The sequence below is a fragment of the Pelobates fuscus genome, chromosome 6 (genome assembly GCF_036172605.1).
Source record: "Pelobates fuscus isolate aPelFus1 chromosome 6, aPelFus1.pri, whole genome shotgun sequence".
Classification (NCBI taxonomy): Eukaryota; Metazoa; Chordata; class Amphibia; order Anura; family Pelobatidae; genus Pelobates; species Pelobates fuscus.
In genome coordinates this window covers 101922769-101946092 of record NC_086322.1, presented here as the reverse complement: position 1 = coordinate 101946092, position 23324 = coordinate 101922769, and the positions used below count along the sequence as shown (strand labels likewise).

At 38.3% G+C, this 23324-nt stretch overlaps 1 protein-coding gene across 19 annotated transcripts in view; it reads right to left on the bottom strand.

Moving 5' to 3' along the window:
• Positions 1–2138: 2138 nt before the first annotated feature.
• The window catches only part of SORBS2 (sorbin and SH3 domain containing 2), a 293640-nt gene continuing 272454 nt past the window's right edge, over positions 2139–23324 (bottom strand). For all 19 annotated transcript variants that reach the window (XM_063458106.1, XM_063458108.1, XM_063458107.1 and 16 more), the window contains 3 exons: positions 17470–17513; positions 6359–6465; positions 2139–4666 (listed from right to left, as the gene is read on the bottom strand). In XM_063458106.1, the coding sequence (XP_063314176.1) occupies positions 4605–4666; positions 6359–6465; positions 17470–17513 (213 nt within the window). In that variant the 3' untranslated portion in view covers positions 2139–4604. The remainder of the gene's footprint in view (positions 4667–6358; positions 6466–17469; positions 17514–23324) is intronic.

Genomic DNA, 23324 nt, shown 5'->3' with positions numbered 1-23324 from the left:
AGTTGTCAAACTGTTCTTAAACGGTATGACTACTTACTCTGGGGTGGGATCCTGGCACCATAACTACTACACTGAGCTGTAGTGGTTATTGTGCTAGGATTATTTTTTTTAAATAATCTACAAGTGCCCCTCCCGAGATCAGGCTCTGGATCCGCCACTGCTTGGACCCGACTTATTTTATCTACTAAACTAGGTTTTGCCAACCCTGGCACTGATAAGCCCCTGAATTCCCATGTGTGAGTGTGGTATCCTCCATTTGTGAATTACTTCATTAGGGAAATTACATTTAATGAATGAGAATGCACTTTATTGGAATCCCAGGTTTAAATCCTCGTCAGACCAATATGTGACCCTGGGCATAATATTTTGGCATCATATAAAAACTGTTACTTATAATAGATGTGCAGTTTTATCTCCTGCTTTGTGCAGTACACTTAACAAGTTTTGTCTCAAAAGACAGACCTCTAAGCAGCAAGCAGACTTGGCAGTTAGTGCGTGTTACAGACTAGGGTACACAATGATACAATCAGTGTACACTTACCAAATACACTGCAAAACAGCAGTCAGTGTAATACAGCATGCATCTTCACTAAAACAGGTTTGTTTTTACTCCATTCAGATTGCCTTTGTTTTTTTAATAGTACTTGTGACAAACTCCCCTGTCCTCATGAGTTTGCCACGCACTCCTGGAGGAGCCTGCTTGCCAGCCTCCTACCCACAGACTATGGGCCAGGCCAGCGACTGTAAAGACCCATATTTTATTTCGCCTGGCTCGGCACTTTACATTCGTGTGCATAGAACCGAACGCTAGCTCCCTTGCAGCCATTCGCATGGACCAAAACTGCGAATAGACTTCAGGGGGACTTAGCTGTGAAAGCCGTGGAACTATTTTCGCCATGAAGACTTTGCGGTTCCTCGTCAGTCTCCAGCGGCACTTAGCCGCGATTCCATGGGACTATTTTTGGCTAGGGGTCCATGCATGCGGTTTGTCAAATTCCTGAACCAATCTGGGTGATTTATGGATATGTTGGTCACCCAGATTGGGGCTATCAAGGGATGTAACTTTTTTTGCGGGTTTTTATGTATTTTTAGGGTACTTTTGGGGTGTTTGGGAAATGTGTGTTTTTTGTGCTTGGAGATAATTCAGTTTCATACAGTGCTAGACTCAATTATCTTACAGGCACAGGGGAGGGATTATCTTTTGTATGGGAGTGTCCTGGACCTGAGAGCCAATGTAATAGTGTATATGTTTTTACTGTAGTCCCCCTGCATGGGGACCTGCATAAAAGGCCAGTTTTGGCTGCCAATAATTGTATTCCAGCTTGTACTCCCAGAACTATGTGTCGTCTGGTTACTGGGAGGGGAAAGGGCTATTCTTTAATCACTGTTCCAGTGTGGAGGATTTAACAGGGAAAGTCCTTGTAAGTACTAGAGATCCCAGAACGGAGTGTCATCCAGTGCCTGGGGGTTGCTAGTGTGAGTTCCCCATTCGGTTCCAGGGCCCCAGTCAAGTCACGGCGACTGAGCGTAAGAGTGCTGAGGTTTGTCCCCTGTTTCAGCTAGAAGCGGTCCTTTGGCGGAGGTACCCAGTCGGGGTACAGGGAGCTCCGTTACAGTACTCCTTCAAAAGTCACAAATTAACTAAAACAAACTCTACAAACCCCATAGCATATCATTTATTGCCACTCGGAAGTCTGTCTTTATAGCAACTGGTACACTCAAATATACTGCTGTTTAATTTGAACTGTATATCTTCCCTATATCCTTCGTTCTTAATCCTTGGTCAGAACTCACAATTGGGCAGCCATGCTGTTTCAGTGGGCTCCCAATGGGTTCATATTGATAAAGTCCCATGAAAATGCCCACATTGGAAATCAGAGCTTCTTCAGTAATCCGTTCGATGGAGACTTCTCTAACATTACAGAAAGTCTGATTACATAATTTGCAGAATTAATATTTTATATTGCATTGTATGAACGTGGTCACTGAGGTAATTTTAAAACAGAAATATGGGTTGTCATTGTATACCATGTATGTAATTTGAATCTGTTGCAAAAATATTTATGAAACCCTGGTCTATACCATGAACACTGAGGTGATGTTTTTTTTGTTCACACTAAAGAAAGATTGATCCATGGTTTATTCCAGGCAAAATTTATTAGCAGTCTATTGAAGAAAGAAAAAACCCTCAAAGCAATGGAAAAGTAAACAAATACTGTTTGCTTGTAAGAACTTAAAGATTACTACCTGTCAATCAGGTATGAAAACGTTTTTGTTATCTGGTACATAGCGTAAAAACAGTGCATTTTTTCCTTTTTTTTTTAAATAATACAGGCATTAGACTGAGGAGTCCTCCATTGTAACAGCATCAAAGATAGGTGTTATCTCTATAGCAAAGCAACATGCGGTAGAACAAGTTTAAAATTCAAAGCCTTCCAAATATAAAGCTTTTTTATTTTCTTCAACGTGAAATACTGTATACTGCAAAAGAGATGGTTACGTACTTCAATAGCTCTTGGTAACAAATAAATATGTACATTTAGATAGTATCGGTAAATCCAAGTTCATTGTTTCACAAAATCTTTGAGAAAAGGCTATTTTTACAGATTTGGAATATTTAATGTGGCTGAGAGCACGCAATAGCCTGGCTCTGTCTGAAATACTCCAAAGAGAAGATTAACTACAGATTCTGAGCAGTTGGACAGGGGAGGCACTGTGCAAGAACAAATAAAACAAACCAGGCAAACATGTACAGAAACTATGCAGAAAGTGTTAGCCTAGTAAAAAGAGAAACACAGTAAACACTAAATATTAAAGTGCCAAAAGAAAAGCAATGAACGGAATACGGGTTTTGTGTAATGCTGTAAAATTCAGTAGGACTCATTATTCAGTGATTACAACTGACAATATCACAAGGTTATCACATACCGCTGAATAGGTCCATTGTCTACAATCTCCTGCTATACAGTTGCTACTTGTCAAGTAGCTAAACAAATAATAAAACTACATAACGGTACAGTCATTCTAAGGGTAAATTTAGTACCCCAGTAACAATCTTCTCTTTTGAATAATAGTCATTATATTTCAGTATTCTAATGTCAGAACATTCTACTAGAAACCAGATTTAGATTTTCACCCATAAGGGTTGTTTGAAAAGTGTTGACCAGGGGCTATAAAATGTTTAAACGGGGTTTATTGGAGTGGTTTAAGTTCAGTGGGTGACTCCTTTGCAAAATACACCTACATTGAACTCACTGAAATCTGACTTTTCAAATAGTAAGCTACTTATCATTGGTGTATGGCACTGCTATATCTTGTATTTGTAAATTCAGAAAAAAATACCCTGTGTTTAAATAATAACTTCATTCACAAAACATGTAAGCATATGTCAATTTTAATACTTGTGATTGCCTTTTGATGCTATATCACTAGATAATGTGTAACTCAATGTTCAAAATATTATAAATATATATTTGTAGTGAACACAATCTGTTTCATGACATTAAACATATGTTTAAAATGGTTAAATAAGCCTTTGCCTTCATACAATGGCCTGCAAAAAATATGAAGTACTTGTTGATACTGACAATCCTTCCTCAAGAAGCATTAAAACTAATGTTGTCGTGATACGACTTCACTCATGACAGGTACACTGTATTTGCAGCCTCAATGGGATGCACTTTGTATGCCTCAGCATTTTCTTATCCACTTCTATGTTGTTTGTAGGACCGTATTTGCATCCTATATAAACCAACATCTCACATGAAAATAGAAATGAATGGGAAAATGGCCAACCCAGATGCTAATTGAGTTCTTTGGTGTATAGGACAACATGTTTTTAACGTGCTTGCTATCACCAAATAATGCACATACTGTGTTATAGTTTTTGTTAATATTTCTGAATTGAAGCCAATGTTATTTCTCAATTCCTAAGAAATAGATTTATTTTTTTAATTTAGTTCACTGTAATTATGTGGGAGTCATTGTGATCCACTGGCAAAGCTTTCATAAACATTATATCACGAATACCCTTTCTTTCAAAAGAAAAGCTTACAGTGGGGAGCACTGTTTAGTGTGATATATTAAACAATCTTCAGTTAGTCATCTTATATTTTGCATCACTTTTTCATCGGGCACAAGTGAAATAAGCGATTTCAACATGAGATTATGATTAAAGTTGTCAAACACACACCCGCTGCAAATGCAAATCTTTGCCTTCTGTGTGAGTGCATTTCTATAAACATGTAGCCAGCACAATCAAATTAAATCTGTGTTCGTCTGCTAATACCCACAGTAGCTAGATTGTCTGACATAAAATATCTAATTTGCTAATCATTGCCAGCACCTCACGAAGACATCATCATGGGCATCACATTGTGAGCTCTCAAATTTTTTTTTTTAGAAAGCGTGAAGCAAGGTGTGAGAAGGTAGCAATATACGTGTCTAAAATAGTCTTGACAGGATGGAATACTGCTACAAAATATTGGCATATTACATGTGAAGTGTATATTAGACTCTCAACTCAGAAAACAGAACTGTGCTTCCTACAAAAGTGACGTCAATGTGCAGTGACAGGTGGAAGAACAACAACAACAAAAAATAATTCAAAGCCTCTTCACATAGTTTCCGGGGAATGTCCCAAAAAACTTAGTTCGACGTGATGTCCCTGAAATTAAAAAAATATATATATATTTTAAAGTTATCATTAAGTGGTACAGCTAACAAAAGAACTATCCTAAATATTGTATTCCATAAATTTGCATGTTACACGTTTTCCCAATTAAGAGCACAGAGCTCATGGCTATTAAAACCAGTCCCTAGATTAGCACTCCTATAACTATGACAAGCAGAGAAAAAACACAAGGTGTATCTTTACAATTAATTTTCTATTCTAAGGGAAAATAAATGTTTGTTCTAAAGATAATAAAATTTTTCCACATTCCAAAAAGCAGGTAGCTATAGAGCACTGAACTTCTAGCATAATATATACTATATAGTCTGGGCAACATTGTTCTAAACATATTTTATAGCTCTAAAAAATTAGTTACTTGCACACTATCCTCAATCCCTATACAAATTTAAGTAACTCGAGTTTTTTTTAGTGTCACTCCATTGGCCATTCAAGTGTAAACTCACCTGACATGTTACGGCAAAACCTCTTAGGGGAGTGCTACTCTAACAAATCACCATGCCAGAAGTGTAACTAGAAACCATAAGGCCCGGTGGAAAAATTGCCCTGGGGCCCTCCCATGTGTCTCATACCTCTACATGTGTCATTCACCTCTTAGCCCCTCTATGTGTTCCATCCCTGCCGGTCGCTCTCCCACACCACCCACTATTCCACATGTCTCATCTCCCCTAGCCCCTCCACGTTTCTCATCCCCCTAGTCCAGCCATGTGTCCCATGCCCCCTAGCCCCTCTACGTATCTCATCCCCCGCCAGCCCCTTCACGTCTTATTCCCTGCCATCCCCTCCATATGTCTCATTCCCATCTTCCACTACCCCATGTGTCTAATTCACCCTATAGACCCTCCAGGTGTCTGATCCTCCCACCCCAGCTTCTCCATGTGTCTGATCCTCCCACCCCAGGCCCCTCCATGTGTCATCCTTCCAAACCCTCATTTATCTAATCCACCCAGCTCTACAATGTGTCCCTTCCCCATCCCCCTCCCGTCCTGAACCTGCTGTGTAGCATCGCTACACACTGATCAATTTTGTATATTTGTATTTGCTTTTGTATTACACAGTTATGTTACAGTGCTGCTGTCCACCCCTCATGTTCCCTGTTTAGGGTTAATACGTAGGGGTTTAGAAGATGCCCCACTCTGTCTCAGATGTTTTGCCTTTTAGCTGAAATCAGTGAATTGTTGGTGGAGGACTCAACTAAGAAGTTTTGCCTTTATGTGGCAGGTGGGCTTACACCTAATGGCCATTTTTATTGTATGTGGTGGGAGCTTGGGTGTGTACTATAGTCATTGCTGCCAACCAGGAGTAGTGGAAGTTTGAGCACTGGGCTTTATTTTGTACGTTTATATTTATAGCTCCTTCAAAATACTATTTGCAATTATATAATCTCCCTCTCTTTCTCTAGGACAGACAATGACGGTCCTTTATTTTTTTCAATTGTGCTTTTGTTTCAGTAAGTATGAATGCTAACCTCAACAATTACAATCTTACATCCTGCAGCTGTTATATAGGTTTATATTGCTCTACCATTAATCATTTAATTTCCATTCACACTGCAATCCTTACTGTGAGTGATTAAAGACATTTAGGCTATTCAGGGCACAGTTCCAGATAGCAGGATTGTGTATAAGTCCAGTGCATTATCAGCAGTATAACGACTTTGAAACTCACCTACAAACCATCCATCATCACATTTTTCCATGACATCAATGATATCTCCTTCCCTTAGCTCCAACTCATCTTCATTACGTGGACTGTAGTTGTATAGGGACTGGTACCTTTGAGGGAGCAACAATTAAGACGTTTCACACTAAATATCCTGATAGACAAACACGTACTTCCATATGTTACAGGAGATGCATAATTTACTTCATTAAATTATTTGTATATGTAACAGTTACACGTATCACAGAAATCAGATTTATTAGAAATACAAATACAGAAATATCATAACTGCTTTACATTTAATATTTAAATATAGGCATCCAGAACACTTCAGCTCATTTAAGTGGTCTGGGTGCAATGTCCCATGCAGTTACTGAGAAAATGCAGTAATGACTATCCAGGGTTAACTCCACCTCTAGTGTTTGTCTACCAGACCACCTGTCTACCACTAGAGTGTTTCCTGGTTTGAAACGGACCTTTGGTACGTTATCCGGCGCTGGATGTCCTTATGCTCAGAATTTTCCCCATTATGATTTCCTATGGGGAAATTATAATGCGAGCGCGGCTGTTGCCGTGCATGCGTATTAAGCCTCTCCCACTGGCTGACGTCGACGGGGGAGGAGTGTTGACGGTGCCTGACCCAGCTCCGAGGGACATTGGCACTGGATTCAGGTAAGTGACTGGGAGAGGGGCGGGAAGTAGGGGGCATCTTAGAAACCTATAGTTTCCCTTTGATGCAGAGAAATGCATCAAAGGAGAACATATTTAATCTAACATAATCACATATACAGATGCAGTATATTCTATTTTAGTTTATTCCTAAATGAACAACAGAGAGGAATTGCAAAATTCATGATAAAAAGTTGACTTGGAAAATCAGGTTGTATATATATATATACACACATATATACATGCATATACACACACACACGTGTATATTTTTTTATGCTTTTAATTTTTTTTTATTTATGTATTTTTTATTTATTGCGTATTGATTTTTCATTATTAAAAACATTACAGAGTACACACATAGACATTTGTTATAGAATGGAAGATTTTAAAATCAATTCACATATTAGACTACAAACTTTAAATTACAAACATCGACCAACACAGACGAGCAGAACGGATCACTGGCTAACTAGGGGTATGATTTAAGAATGAGGGAGGATTAATAACTAATATATAAATGGTAAAAACTGTTCAATCGGTTGTTATGAGCAATTTAGGGCGTTCAACAAAATATTAAAATTAATATAGGGTGTTTAAGACTTTAGATTAAGCTCTATCAAACAAACTTTCATACCACTCTTTATTGTACTATATACCTTTTTCCATAATATACTGATATTTAAGTTGAATTAATATGTATTCCAATGTGGGGATTTCTTGTTTTAACCCGAACCTAGATATAGCGACTTTGGCAGCCATAGTAAATTGGATTAATAAGTATCTTTTTTGAAGATGTATGTCAGATAAAATAAAAATAGAACGACTTGGAAGTCATTCCCTAGGTCGTGGCCCATTAATTTAACCAGTTCTTCCAGAATCCTACTCCATAGGGGAGTTAAAGGATGGCAGTACCAACATGTATGCTTTGAGGTACCCATACTTTGATTACACCTCCAGCATAATGGTTGGACCTCTGGATTTATTTTATTCATAATTTTAGGAACCAAATACCACTGATGAAGTATTTTATAATGAAATGCGATAAGATTCAAGCAGTGTACATCTCGTTTAACTGCCAATATAGATTTATACCATTGATCAGTATGTACAGGGGCTCCAAAGTCTCTATCCCAGTTTTTCCAAGCCTTGGGTTTTTGATCCTTATCGTCTAGTCTCAGAATTTCATAACAGAAAGTAATGGTCTTACAATTAAAATCCATCCCAAATAATGTGTTTCCTTTTCTACTTAGGATGTCTGAGTCAATTAAAATATGACTTATTATATCATTTTTTAATCTCAGATAGGTGGAGATCTCTTTTACAGGTATATCGTGGGTCTGCTGTAATTGTGTAAAGGGTCTACCAACACAGACGAGCAGAACGGATCACTGGCTAACTAGGGGTATGATTTAAGAATGAGGGAGGATTAATAACTAATATATAAATGGTAAAAACTGTTCAATCGGTTGTTATGAGCAATTTAGGGCGTTCAACAAAATATTAAAATTAATATAGGGTGTTTAAGACTTTAGATTAAGCTCTATCAAACAAACTTTCATACCACTCTTTATTGTACTATATACCTTTTTCCATAATATACTGATATTTAAGTTGAATTAATATGTATTCCAATGTGGGGATTTCTTGTTTTAACCCGAACCTAGATATAGCGACTTTGGCAGCCATAGTAAATTGGATTAATAAGTATCTTTTTTGAAGATGTATGTCAGATAAAATAAAAATAGAACGACTTGGAAGTCATTCCCTAGGTCGTGGCCCATTAATTTAACCAGTTCTTCCAGAATCCTACTCCATAGGGGAGTTAAAGGATGGCAGTACCACCATGTATGCTTTGAGGTACCCATACTTTGATTACACCTCCAGCATAATGGTTGGACCTCTGGATTTATTTTATTCATAATTTTAGGAACCAAATACCACTGATGAAGTATTTTATAATGAAATGCGATAAGATTCAAGCAGTGTACATCTCGTTTAACTGCCAATATAGATTTATACCATTGATCAGTATGTACAGGGGCTCCAAAGTCTCTATCCCAGTTTTTCCAAGCCTTGGGTTTTTGATCCTTATCGTCTAGTCTCAGAATTTCATAACAGAAAGTAATGGTCTTACAATTAAAATCCATCCCAAATAATGTGTTTCCTTTTCTACTTAGGATGTCTGAGTCAATTAAAATATGACTTATTATATCATTTTTTAATCTCAGATAGGTGGAGATCTCTTTTACAGGTATATCGTGGGTCTGCTGTAATTGTGTAAAGGGTCTAATCTTATTATCAACTAGAAGATCTGAAATTGTCAAACTACTAATGCTGCCCCAGTTCTTTAAGTTTAAACTGGTATATTATATTAGATTGTAGTAATAGGACTGTATTTAGAATAGTATACCTCTTTCTATACTTAAACCAGTTTTAATATAAATCTCTTAAATAGGTAATCCCAGTAGAGGCTAAGAACTCAATACTTGCTCTTTCATCAAACCAAATTAGAGTGGAAAGATCCTTCACTTTTAAAAGACTAGACTGTACTTTATACCATGGCTCATCAGCTGAATCCGGGGCCTGCCACCTTCACAAATGGAACACCTTATTTGCTTCATAATATCTAATTACATTTGGGATAGCCAAGGCCCCTTTGTTAGATTTCTGTATTAAATGTATAGCTGAAATTCTAGATCTCTTAAGTCCCCAGATATATTTTATAAAAAGTCTATATACTTGTTTGAGGCAGAGGCAACATCCTAAAAACATAAGACCACTTGGGAAGGATATATGATTTAATAATACTCTTCCCAGCTAGGAAATGCCAATATTTTTCCATTCTTTCAGATGTTTTTCACTGGTATCTTTGAATAGTATTTCAACATTTTTAGCACACATTTCAGCCAAGTTTTGATAGAAGTAAATCCCCAAGTAGGTAAAACCCTCAGGGGTCCATAAAAAAGGATAATATTGTTAAGCGTTTTTGTAACCACAGGAGTCCGGTAAATGGGCATTATTTGGGATTGCCCTATATTTACTTTATAGTTGGACACTTCACTGTATCTTTCGATCTCTAGACCCCTAGCTGCCAGTGAGGCTACTGGGTCTGTCAGCGTAAAGATGATATCGTCTGCATATAGACTCAACTTTTGTTCAGAGTCTTCTAACAGGACACCCTTCATTTGATAGTTTGCTCTTACATTTGCTTCAAATGGTTCCAGGTTCAAGATGTACAGCAAAAGGGCTAATGGACAGTCCTGTCTAGTGTCGTTTTGTATTCTAAACCATTCGGCAGAGATAACTGGTCCCACCATCTTAGCTGTTGGATCAGAATAAAGGGCCAAAATGGCCTATCTTATTGGGCCATTAATTCTGAATATTTCCAGAGTTTTAGCCATAAATCCCCAGCTGACCCTGTCAAATGACTTCTCAGCATCAAGTGACAAGGCCAGCATGGGAGTGCCGGACTTAGAGTGTTCAATTAGACAAAATAATAAACAGGTGTTAATATTTGCAGAATGTGCTTGTTAACTGTTAACCTGTGAATATCTGTTCCTGCTATATATTTATTGATGTTTTCATCCAAGGGGCGGAACGGGAGATTGTACAACCGTGCATAGAAGTTGTTAAATGCATCACCTATGGTTTTAAGTTCAATAAAGCTGCAACCATCCGCTTCTATTTTTTGCAATTCTCCTTTTCGATTTACGATTTTTCAATCTATTTGTCAGCATTTTATCCTCCCTATTGCCCTTGTAGTACCATTTTTTAAATTAAATTTTTGTAATGCATAGTTCTCTTTAGATAATATAGTATTAATCTTTTCTTCTAATTTTGTTATTTTTAACATCAAATCCTTTGTAGGTGAAGATTTATTTAAATTAAAGAATTCGAAATATAGCAAATTAAGGGGGAGATCCTGTTTTTTCTTGTTCTCTGCACCTTTCTTAATAGTATATCCCGAATAACACATTTAAAGGCACACCAGACGGTTGTCAAGGGGATGTTTCTATCAAAGTTTTCATTAAAAAAATACTTAATCATAGTCGATAAGAATTCATAACTACATTCGTTATTCAACAGTCACTCATTCAGCCTCCAAGATGGACAGAATCCATTACCAACCCTGTTCTAATATCTACAATAACATGAGAGTGATCTGACCATACAACCTCTTTTATATAAGCTGTGCAGCAATACTGAATTAAATGTGGTTTAACAAAAAAGTAGTCTAACCTTGAATATGACACATGTGGTTTAGAGAAAAAAGTAAAGTCTAACTCATCTGAGTGCATTACTCTCCCTATACAGGTGACTCTCGAAAAAATTTGAATATCATGCAAAGTTAATTTATTTCAGTAATGCAACGTAAAAGGGGAAACTAATATATGAGATAGACGCATTACATGCAAAGCAAGATAATTCAAGCCGTGATTTGTCATAGGTGCGATGATTATGGTATACAGCTCATGAAAACCCCAAATCCACAATCTCAGTAAATTAGAATATTGTGAAGAGGTGCAATATTCTAGGCTCACAGTGTCCCACTCTAATCAGCTAAGTAAGCCATAACACCTGCAAAAGGTTTCTGAGCCTTTAAATGGTCTCTCAGTCTGGTTCAGTAGGAATCACAATCATGGGGAAAACTGCTGACCTGACAGTTGTGTAGAAAACCATCATGGACACCCTCCATAAGTTGGAAAAACATCAAAAGGTAATTGCGAACGAAGTTGGATGTTCCCAAAGTGCTGTATCAAAGCACATTAATAGAAAGTTATGTGGAAGGGAAAAGTGTGGAAGAAAAAGGTGCACAAGCAGCAGGGATGACCGCAGACTGGAGAGGATTGTCAGGAAAGGGCAATTCAAAAGTGTTGGGGACTTCCACAAGGAGTGGACTGAGACTGTAGTCAATGCATCAAGAGCCACCACGCACAGACGGATCCTGGACATGGGTTCAGATGTCGTATTCCTCTTGTCAAGCAGGTCCAGAACAAACAAACAACATCAGAAGCGTCTTACCTGCGCTAAAGAAAAACAGACCTGGTCTGTTGCTCAGTGGCCCAAAGTCCTCTTTTCTGATGAGAACCACTTTTGCATCTCATTTGGAAACCAAGGACCCAGAGTCTGGAAGAAGAATGGAGAGGCACACACTGCAAGATGCTTGAAGTCCAGTGTGAAGTTTCCACAGTCTGTTGATTTGGGGAGCCATGTCATCTGCTGCGCTTCATTAAGTCCAGGGTAAACGCAGCCAGCAGATTTTGGAGCACTTCATGCTTCATTCCGCAGACTAGCTTTATGGGGATGCTGACTTCATTTCCCAGCAGGACTTGGCACCTGCCCACACTGCCAAAAGCACCAAAGCCTGGTTCAATGACCGTGGATTACTGTGCTTGATTGGCCAGCAAACTCGCCTGACCTGAACCCCATAGAGAATCTATGGGGCATTGCCAAGAGAAAGATGAGAGACATGAGACCAAACAATGCAGAAGAGCTGAAGAGCATCCTGGTCTTCCATAACACCTCAGCAGTGCCACAGGCTGGTAGCTTCCATGCCACGCTGCATTGAGGCAGTAATTGCTGCAAAAGGGGCCTAAACCAAGTACTGAGTCCATATGCATGCTTATACTTTTCAGAGGTCCGATATTGTTCTATGTACACTCCTTGTTTTATTGATTGCATGTAATATTCTAATTTACTGAGATTGTGGATTTGGGGTTTTCATGAGCTGTAGGCCATAATCATCGCACTTATGACAAATCTCGGCTGGAACTATCTTGCTTTGCATGTAATGCAAAATTCTATCTTATATATTAGTTTCCCCTTTTATGTTGCATTACGGAAATAAATGAACTTTTGCACAATATTCTAATTATCACCTGTATCCTATAATTCAAATTTAGTTATAATGTTCTGAAATGGTCTGTCAGATCTTTTCGTAGGTTTATATTTATTCCCCTGACGAGATTTGTAAAAAATTTTTAGCCGGGTCCATTACAGAGTTTTGGTTGCTTCCTAGGAGTAAAATTCCCTGAACTAGTTTCTCCAATTTAGCTATAAGATTGTTTAGGAATTTCAATGGGTGCTTATTAGGAGTGTAAACATTAAGTAGTGAATATATTCTTCCCTGAATTTCACAAATTAAGAATATATACCTGCTATTTCCATCTACCTCCCTGGATATCTCTCTGTATACAGTGGTATATTTTGGTTTGGTGCTACCCTAGGCATACCTAAACCTGGGCACCCCCGTAATCTAAATTTGCCCCACCTCTACCAGTAAAGGTGATTAAGAACCCACTGCTTCCTCTTTAAGCCCTTAAGGACCAAACTTCTGGAATAAAAGGGAATCATGACATGTCACACATGTCATGTGTCCTTAAGGGGTTAAACTCCACCTTTTTCTACTCCTTTTAAAGGGATAGTATAGTGCAAGGAAAGTTTTCCTATCACCATAGTATCCTATAGTGCCCCCCTTCCTTGTGCTCTTCCCCCTTACGCGGCACTGAAGGGGTTAAAACTCCTTCAGTGACTTACCTGAATCCAGCGCCCATGTCCCTCAGCGCTGGGTCAGGCTCCTCCTGCTTGCATTAGGCTTTCCCATAGGAAAGCATTATATCAATTCTTTCCTGTGGTGATTTAGCAGACGCTGGGTGTCCTAACTACATGGAAGGAGTTAACCCCTCAAGGTAATTATTAAATAATAATTAATTAATAAATAAACTTGCACGCTTAAAGGGGAGTGGGACACTGCACCCAGAACACGTCATTGAGCTGAAGGGGTCTGGGTGCCTATAGTGACCCTTTAAGCACATACTCTGACAGACACAGACTTGCAGATACACACACTCAATCACAGACTCGCTGATTTCACACACACACACACATTCCCCAACAGACACAGACTGGCAGATACGCACTGACATTCACTCACACACACACTCAATGACAAACACACAGACGTCACTGACAGACACAGACTCACTGATCTGACACATTTATTGACACACACTGACAGACACTCATTGAAAGACGCAAACTGATAGTCAAACAGTCAAAAACTGATAGTCAAACACACACTCAATGACACTCTGATTTGAAAGACCCTTACAAACACACATACTGACACACACTGACATACACACTCATACACATACACTCAGTCACACACACATACACACACTCACTAATTATTAATATTATAATACAATTTTTTTCACCCAGCCTTCCTACCTGTCGTTTGGGGTCCAGTGGGGCTGCTGTGAGGTGTGCAGCTGTGTTATAATCGGAGGTGATCTCCCTGCCCTGCTTCCTCGCTTTGCGTTGGCTGTCCACTGATGCCGGGAGCGGGAATACAACGTCATATTCCGGCCCCCGCAGCATCAGCAAACAGCGAGCGAGGGAGACGAGCAGGGAGATCACAGCTCCCTTGCCGCCTCTGATTCTAACACAGCGCACGTCAGGGGGTCCATAAGGTGGCCCGGTGAAAGGGGGGAACATTAGGGACGCCCGAGTGGGCGTATGGTATTGTTTTCTGCCCCCCTGGTTAGTGCCGCCCAAGGCAAATACCAAGTTTGCCTATGATCTTATTTGAGATAACGATTGCTACACCATGTTTCTTATAATTATAGGCAAAGGAAATAACTACTGGAAAATTAGGACTTTTAAACAAGGGGGCATCATGTTTCCAATGGGTCTCCTGTAAAAATCCAACCGAGACCTTAAGGTCTCTTAGTAGTTCCCCCTACTAACGGACGTTTTTGTGTGGAGTTTAACCCCTGCACATTTAGTGATAGAAATCTAAGAGACTCTCCCTTACTCATCCATCTTTCTAAGGAGTTAGAAAATCCAGCTTCCCCAGCCGACCAGTACCCATCTGCACTACATATAACAAATAACATTTAACAAGAAAAAACGGACAAGATTTATAAAAATGACCCTCACCAACCCCAGTGGTGGGGATCATATCCCTTAGTTTATGTCTTACCCCACCTCCAATAAAGCTGAACTACTAAGAGCTTGTGTTACGGCATATGGAAAAGATGTAAATAGCGAATTAAAAATTTAAAACATAAATGTAAACTGTTGTCCAACCACGAACGGTCATACTTTATGTTCAAATTGATTTAACAATCAATATGCTTCGATTCCCAGGGTCATAGACTCCCCTTTATCATTTCACCCTTGACCTCCCGTCCATCCCAATAGTGGATAACCTCTGCATCATCCCAGATACAACTAAAATGTCCTGATTTATAATTTCTCATTCCACTTTTCACTTTCCTTTTCCCTTCCTCTCTCTCCCCCTTCCCTTTCTTCCCCTTTATTTTACCTGATACAAAAATAGATTAAATGTGATTTAATTGTTAGTATATTATTCAATTCTATTCATCAATCGATTATTTTTATCTTCTGCCCCAAATTTATTATATACATTTTTAGCCGTGAACTCTATTTCTATAAGTGACCCTAATATGATTAATTTTAAACAGAATGATGGATTTTCCATTCAATCTTTCTCCTCCTACCGTTAAATGTCAATTGCATGGATATATTGCACCCTGTATTGACAGTATTTTTCGACTGGGGTTTTCTATGATCACAGTCCCTGAATTTGTGAGATTATGGTGATTAATTTGACTTTAACATTACAAGATAAAAAGGCATCTTAAATGAACACTATAGCATTAGGGATATAAACCTGAATTACGAACACTATAGTGCTCTTGTCACTGGATAAATAAAACTCTCAGTAAATAGAGAATATGATCTCGGGTCCAAAAACCAAGTCCCAAGATTATAGGTAGGATATCTTAGAGTCTTAATCCTGGTTAATCTAAAAACATACTTTATTGGTTACCAAAATACACAAGACAAAAATAATAATAAACAAATAAATACTAAATCACTCAAAAGAAAAAAATAACCAAACGTGAATCTCTTGGACGGGAGCTGTAACAGCTCAAAATAACCTTGTCATAGTGAAGGTAAGGAAAAATAAAGATTAGTGGAACCTCTAAAGATAGAGAGAATGCCTGTTGCAGATACTGTTTAGGTACTTGATACAGTATCCACATGCATACAGATACAGATTAACTACTTTAGGTTCCAAGCTAACTGTGGCTACAAAATAGCTGCAGAGTGTCCAATATAATGAGTCATGAGCCTCTAGAGCTGAATTAGTAGCAGAACTGTGGACTATAATAATGCCCAACTACTGCTGTAAAGCAAGAATAATTAGCAGATCTGTACCCCTTCAACCACTAACAGTCTTGTAATGAGTGAAACAGATTCTATCTCCGCAGCGATCAGTCAGAGGTAGGATTTAACTGGCATCCTAGCTCAATTAACACAGTGGACTGTCAGAAGATGAGCTACATAAACTACAGAATAGGGAGATGCTTAATTCATTTTATATAGACAAAATAGTGTTTTGGCTGTCTACAACCTCCTCTGCCACTGCCAGTCAAAATAAATGTTGCATACTCTCTCTCCTCAGTGAAAACTAGAGGTAGATTAGAACGGACATTCACACTCAAGAGGCTGAGGCTTACAAGCAGGAACTCTACTGTTAGCTAATACAACGCTGTCAGGGGAATCAGGATATAGATGGCGTTGTATTAGCTAACAGTAGAATTCCTGCTTGTAAGCCTATCTGGATATTCTTAGGACACATACACATTCGCCCTATTAGGGGTCTGTGTTTTTTCTTTTGTTTCTGTTCAGTTCTGTAAATAAAACTCTCCCCCCTCCTGTTTGTCACAAAAATAAAATAAAGGATTTACTCTTTTTTTCCAGTGCTGAAACTCTCTTGGTGCTGCTCACCTCTCCACTTTCCGTGACGTCATGGGGAAGGCATAGCAAGTGCTGTGGACTAAGTTGGCATTATATAAATGCCAAAAATCATTTTAATGGCTTCCTCCACAATATGCCAATCAATTGGGGGGCTGATGAGCATGCACGGCGAGTGCCACATGCTCATTTAAGCTTCTCCATAAGCTCCTATGGGCTTCCGCGTCACATCACCGAGTTTTACTTGGTCAGTACAGCGGCAGCACAACCAGTGGCATTTAGTATCACAGCCATTAGAGGTGGAATTAACCCTGCAATACCAACATTGCAGCTTCTAAAAAAGCTGCAGTCTTTTACATTACAGAGTTAAAAGGACAGGGTCATTGCACCCAGATCACTTAATTCAGTAGTTGTCTGAGTGACTATAGCGTCACTTTAAGGAAACTATCTTTTAGTCTATTGTGATTTGTTTGTGTGGGGAAGTTTCTAAATAACAATCTTTCAGTTTATTTTAGAACGTATTGTCTGGCACACTTGCCCTTATTTTTTTTCTATTAACCAATATTTTGTTGCTGGTAGAAAACGAATATATTGGTGCATAAATATGTCACACATTTCTTTATTTAAAGGAGGGAATAAAGCAGGTAACTTACGGTTCTCCCAAAGTTTGGATATTTTCATGAGTAAACACGCCACGCTGTGGGAGTAAAACAAAATGTCAGTAATGTTTAGGCTTTATTAGGCAGACAGGGCACACATCAATTATTGCTACATTGATTGCTGCACACAATTATTATACAGTGTTTTGTGAAAGTATTCACCCTTTGGACATATACACAGTCAGGGTTATTTTATGAAGTGATAATTGATTGCTTTGTATATTTGATTCACTTTAAATTCCTGAGAAGGAGAACCAGAAACATAGTTGACTGGGAGAATTTTTCCAGTTTGACCATTTTGGATTTCAATTTTACTTTGAATTCCTGGTATTTTTCACTTCAGTGAGCAATCCTGATAGTGTAATGATTTTATATAAACTTTATTTGAATTACAACCATTTGACTTATGTGCCATACTTAATCCTCTAAAAAGGCTTTTTTGTTTGTTTTAAATTATGACACAAAAGTTAAACAAAACATTTACATGGATATTCATTTCCATACTGACCCATCATTTGTCAAAAGTGTCAGATATGTTGCTTAAAACAAGTAGTAACAATCACAGTAACATCCCTGAAAACACTACAAAGTGTTTAAGTTGTCGGGGTGGGGGTGAATACTTATACTCCGCACCGTACACACACACAGAGAGACACACAGACAAATTCCTAGACGATGTCCACATCTACTGATCTAGCTTATTGCTGACTTAGTATAGGAAACCCATACTGGCCAATTCAAAACAACAATAATACATATGTGACATATTAATAGTAACTGTTTAAAAATAGGTTATTCTAGGATGGTCAGGGAATATAAATTGTCGATTGCAGGGAGGAAGAAGACCATTTTATTTCACTTAGTGACCATGGAATAAGAGAAGAAGGGGTGTCAGTAGGCTTTGGAACCACCTTGTCAGTTATAATTACTCTTCTATCCCACAGCCCCATGGGATTGAGGGATAGAGTATCTCCCTACCATCAGACACAATGGTAGAGAGGACTGCTTACCGTAATTGGAATTCCACATACATCTGAAGGATCTAAATAGCAACTGAATTACCCTACTATAAACTACTTTAACATTAAAAGCCATTTTGAAAGAAGCTGAAATAGATATTTCAAATAAATAGAGCAAGATTTCCACTTGTCTGTGGTGAGTTCTGCTTTTTAGCAAAAAATTGCAGTAAGAGACTAGGAAAGAATACCCAGTTGACCTATCTGAAATCCTAAATGCATTCGAATTGGCTGTGTGGGGCTTTCACGGAATCACAATTCAGCTGGAATTCAAATCCCATTCAACGACCAGCCTTTGCTGAGGATAGACTAATGGCAGCATGATATTATAACAGACTTCCTGTTGATAAAAGTTAAACAACTCATAATTTTCTCATATTTTTGAAGTGCTGCACATGTATTCTTTGATATGATCTGAGTTACATGTAAGAATATAAATGGCATAGCTATTTTATAAAATTCCTGTGTTGGCTTGTATCTGTGTTTTAAAAGATCAGGTAGCATACGTTTATAAAACAAGCACTTTTTGTAAGACACCTTGGATTTTGGCATCTCTGCACATGATCAAAATGGTATACACCTTCATCTGCCTGCTTTTATGTGCTTGGCAAATCATAGTTTTGCACATTAACCAGCAGTGCCAGAGGGTCTTTTTCATTGGCCATTGTGGGCATCCTATATTGGCTTTTATTATCAAGGGTTTTAATCACTGTTTACACGTTACATATCAATAATAAAATCAAAAGGCATGAATTCATTAATGGGTTGGCTGTTTTCTCTAGAAGACAGATCTTCTCATTTATAATCAAGGAAACATGAAAACATACATCAATGTACAATAATTGTAACACTCTTGAAGACATTTATAAAACAGTTACATTCACCTGTGCAAATTATATTTTTGGAAAGCACAAACAGAAGGACTGAAAACCACATTTTCCTTCATTCATAGTGCAGAGAAGCCTGACCAGACACGAATTGCTGACCCCTTTGACTTGTACAACATTGACACAGGAAAAGCTAAGCGCCATGCGGTATTATACAACACTGCCAAGTCATACAAAAATACAAAGAACAACATGCTGATCAAGCCTGATAATGAGTGCTGAGCCATGTCAGGTTACAGATCTTACCATTTTACCTTACAAGGGAAAAATGTACAAGCTTTATAGTCATGGAGCCTTCAAAGGTCTATTTTTATATTAAAACAGCAGTCTCTGTTAAGAAGGATTAGTACTGCTAATACCAAAATTAAATGCAATTCCAGAGCTTGCTGGCACTGAAAGTCATCACCCGCACAGAGATGGGTTTTAATAATGGAAAGCTAAAGTACGGTAATTAAAATATGTATCTGTTCTCATCTGAGCTTATTTGCAACTGATATTGAAAGATCTCATGGACAACCAAGAAATTGATTAAAAATAGGTTATTGCTGTATACCAAAGTGTAATGGACAGATGTATGTATGATGCAAAGGTCTAATCCAATACCCTGGGTGAGTGCATATGTTTAAAATCTGAAGATTATTTCCGTTTTGGGGTGGAGCTTATCTGAGAAATTAGATAAATTTGGTGATTTGCCAATACATTGTGCAACTAAAATGTAATTTAGAACAATGTATTATTTGCACAAACTAATTTCTAATACATTAATTGTAGTGTAAAAAAACACATTACAGTGAGTATTATTACTGTGGAGACTGGTTATACACTATCAAAGACCAACAGTATGGAGCTCTTAGAAAGAGACACACTTGGAATGTATTTAATCATCTCGAGTCAAGAGAAAAAAAACCCCACAAATTAACTCTTATTAATTAATTTTGTTTACCTAAGAAAAGCTAATAATTACTGTTTAAGGATGTACTCTGGGAATCTCGAATATTTGCAGACCTGATCTTGCATTAAACTTAGAAGGGTCTGTTTAATAAGTATTTGAAAGCATTTATTTTTTTTTTTTCGGAACTACTGTTAGATAGCTGTAAAAAGTATTACTTGTGATTGTATCAGGGCGATATTTTAAAAAGTCTCACAAATATAATCGGGTTATGAAACCTGGCTACAAGTAATGATAACTGCCAGTATTCAAGAAATTATACTGCTCAACTCTGACTTTAATGCCGGGGAACTACCTTTTAGCCACGGTTGTTATGAATTCTGTTCTCTGCAAAAGCACTTCCTGAATATGTCTGGTGTTACAGATGTCAAGTGTACATTTTGAGTACAGATTAGCTACGTTTACATGTGTTTTCCTTCTTTGTAATGCCCTTTGATTTTTTAAACACAATAACAGACACATTATATCAGGACTATGCAATATACCAAACCACCTTTGTCTAAAAACAATTTAATGATTCACGTGTGTAGGAATTGTTTTTATGGCACATGGGAGATTTGAACTCAGCATGGTGGAATCATCCATTTAAAAATATCCTGAGGATACAATTTCCTGTATGGATACCTTATCTGTTAAAGTATATTACTCCATGCAAATGCTAGGCATGAAGACACGCACAGACAGTTCACAGAGAACATTTTATCTGATGTCCGTTACAAGAAAATGCCTCTTACTTCCCAATCCCTTAACTTGACATTGACATGATGATGGTTACAGTAAAATAAAAATTGCAGCAGTTTGAAACAGAAGGCACAGCATAGAAAATAAAGAAGAAATAGGGGCAGATAAGGTACAGAGGGAGCATCAAAGGGACACGTGGGGGAAAGTGATGCAGAAGGAACAACTAAGAAGTGTTTCTGTATGTTTTTTAGTGTGTGTCTGTATTATGTTAGTGTATGTCTGTATGTGCTAACATGTATGCATGATAGTAGTCCTCTGTGAAGCTGTGCCTTGCATTCCAGTGTGTGTTTATGTGAGTAGATCTTTGTGTAGTTGTTTTAATGTGCATCTGTAAGATTGTCTCTTTACAACATACTCATGGATGTCTTGCATGCATGATAGTATGTGTGAGAGGTTGTCAATATTTTTTCTGTTGTCTTTGTATGCATGCTAGTGTGTGGAAACTTCTGTGAGTTCAACTGCTTATATATGTGAGGCTAACCAACTATGCTTGTGCGGATGGGGGGGCACGCATCATTGCCTTGCCCAGGATACCACAAATCATAATTGGCCGTCTGCTTGATGAGTGTACAATTTCCAAGCTGACCTGACACCTACTATCTCCCTATCTCCTCCCCCGCATTTTGATGGTAATATTCAAGAATGCCAGGGATTTCTCAATCAGATTGAGTACCACTTTGAGACCTCACTGGGATCTTTTCCCACGGATAGAGCTAAGATTGGTTACTTGATGGACCAACCTAACGGTAAAGCCTTAACTTGGGCCAATCCATTATGGGAGAGTAAAAGGAGTATAGCTTATAATTACCAGTAATTTCTATGCGGAATTCAAATTAACATTTGAACCATTAATCAGGGAGGATGACGCTTCCACTGTCCTAATGCGTATCAAACAAGGGAACCGGTCAATCTCGGATTATGGCATAGCATTTCGCACCTTGCCTTCTGAGGTAGAATGGACTAATAGGGGATTGATCTCTGCATTTAAAGAAGGATTATCCGAGGCTATTCTAGACGAAATTGCTGTCAAAGATCTACCTACGAAGTTAAATGAATTCATCACATATTTGATGCAGATCGATAACAGACTTAGGACCAGGGAAATTACCAGAAAGAGAACCAGACGTATGACTATGTCACTGGCCTCTCGTTTCTCCAAACCTGTTGTCCCTGGCCTCTCTGTACAGTCTGAACCTGAACCTATGCAGTTAAGGGTTACTAGACTATCAGAGGCAGAGAAACAGTATAGGAGAAAAGAGGGTCTTTGTTTATCCTGTAGCAAAAAGGGACAAATGAGAGATGCTTGTCCCATACGTCCGGAAAACCTCAGCACCTAAGAACCTTAAAGGGACAGGTCTTAGGTGTGATGGATACGTCCTCTGGTAATAACCAAAGTAGATTCCTCCTTGACATCACCGCCGTTTGCAACAAGAAAAGCTTTTCATGCAAAGCCCTGATGGACTCGGGTGCGGCAGGAATCTTTATTGACATGCATTTTGTTAAAAAACACTTCATACCTATCAAGGAGAGATCATCACCTCTAGCTGTTGAGGCTATTAATGGGAGACCTATCTCTCAACCTCTGATTACCCAACCTCTGAAACCATGCTTATTAGCATTAGTATAGGACATTTACACAAGGAAAACATAACATTTCAGATAATTGCTTTCCCTTCATGGCCCATCACATTAGGGTTTCCATGGCTCATCAAGCACAACCCTTATATTGACCGGGCTAAGAGGGAAATACTGGAATGGGGGTAAAGACTGTATTGAGAAATACATATTACCCATTACTAAGAGAGTGGGCATCGTCACTTTGCCTACTGCTACACCTCAGACTTCTGAAATTCCCATACAGTATTGGAAGGTTAAAGAGGCGTTCAGTAAGAGTCAGACTAATATTCTACCTCCTCACAGATCGTATGATTGCTCCATAGATCTGTAACCCGGTGCTATGTGCCCCCTAGGGGGGCAGTATATGCCTTATCCCCACAGGAGAGTAGAATCATTGAAGAGTACATCAACGATTCTTTAATTAAAGGCCACATTTTATTCCACTCAAAAAATTGCCATCTTCCCAAGATCTGGTTCATATATTTATACGCGACATACTGCGTATAATATTGTATCTGAAAGGGGTTCCCAGTTTGTGTCGTGATTTTGGAGAGCATTCAATAAACAGTTAGGTATTGAACTATCATTTTCTTCTTCTTACCATCCCCAAACCAATGGTGCAGCTGAGAGGGCTAACCA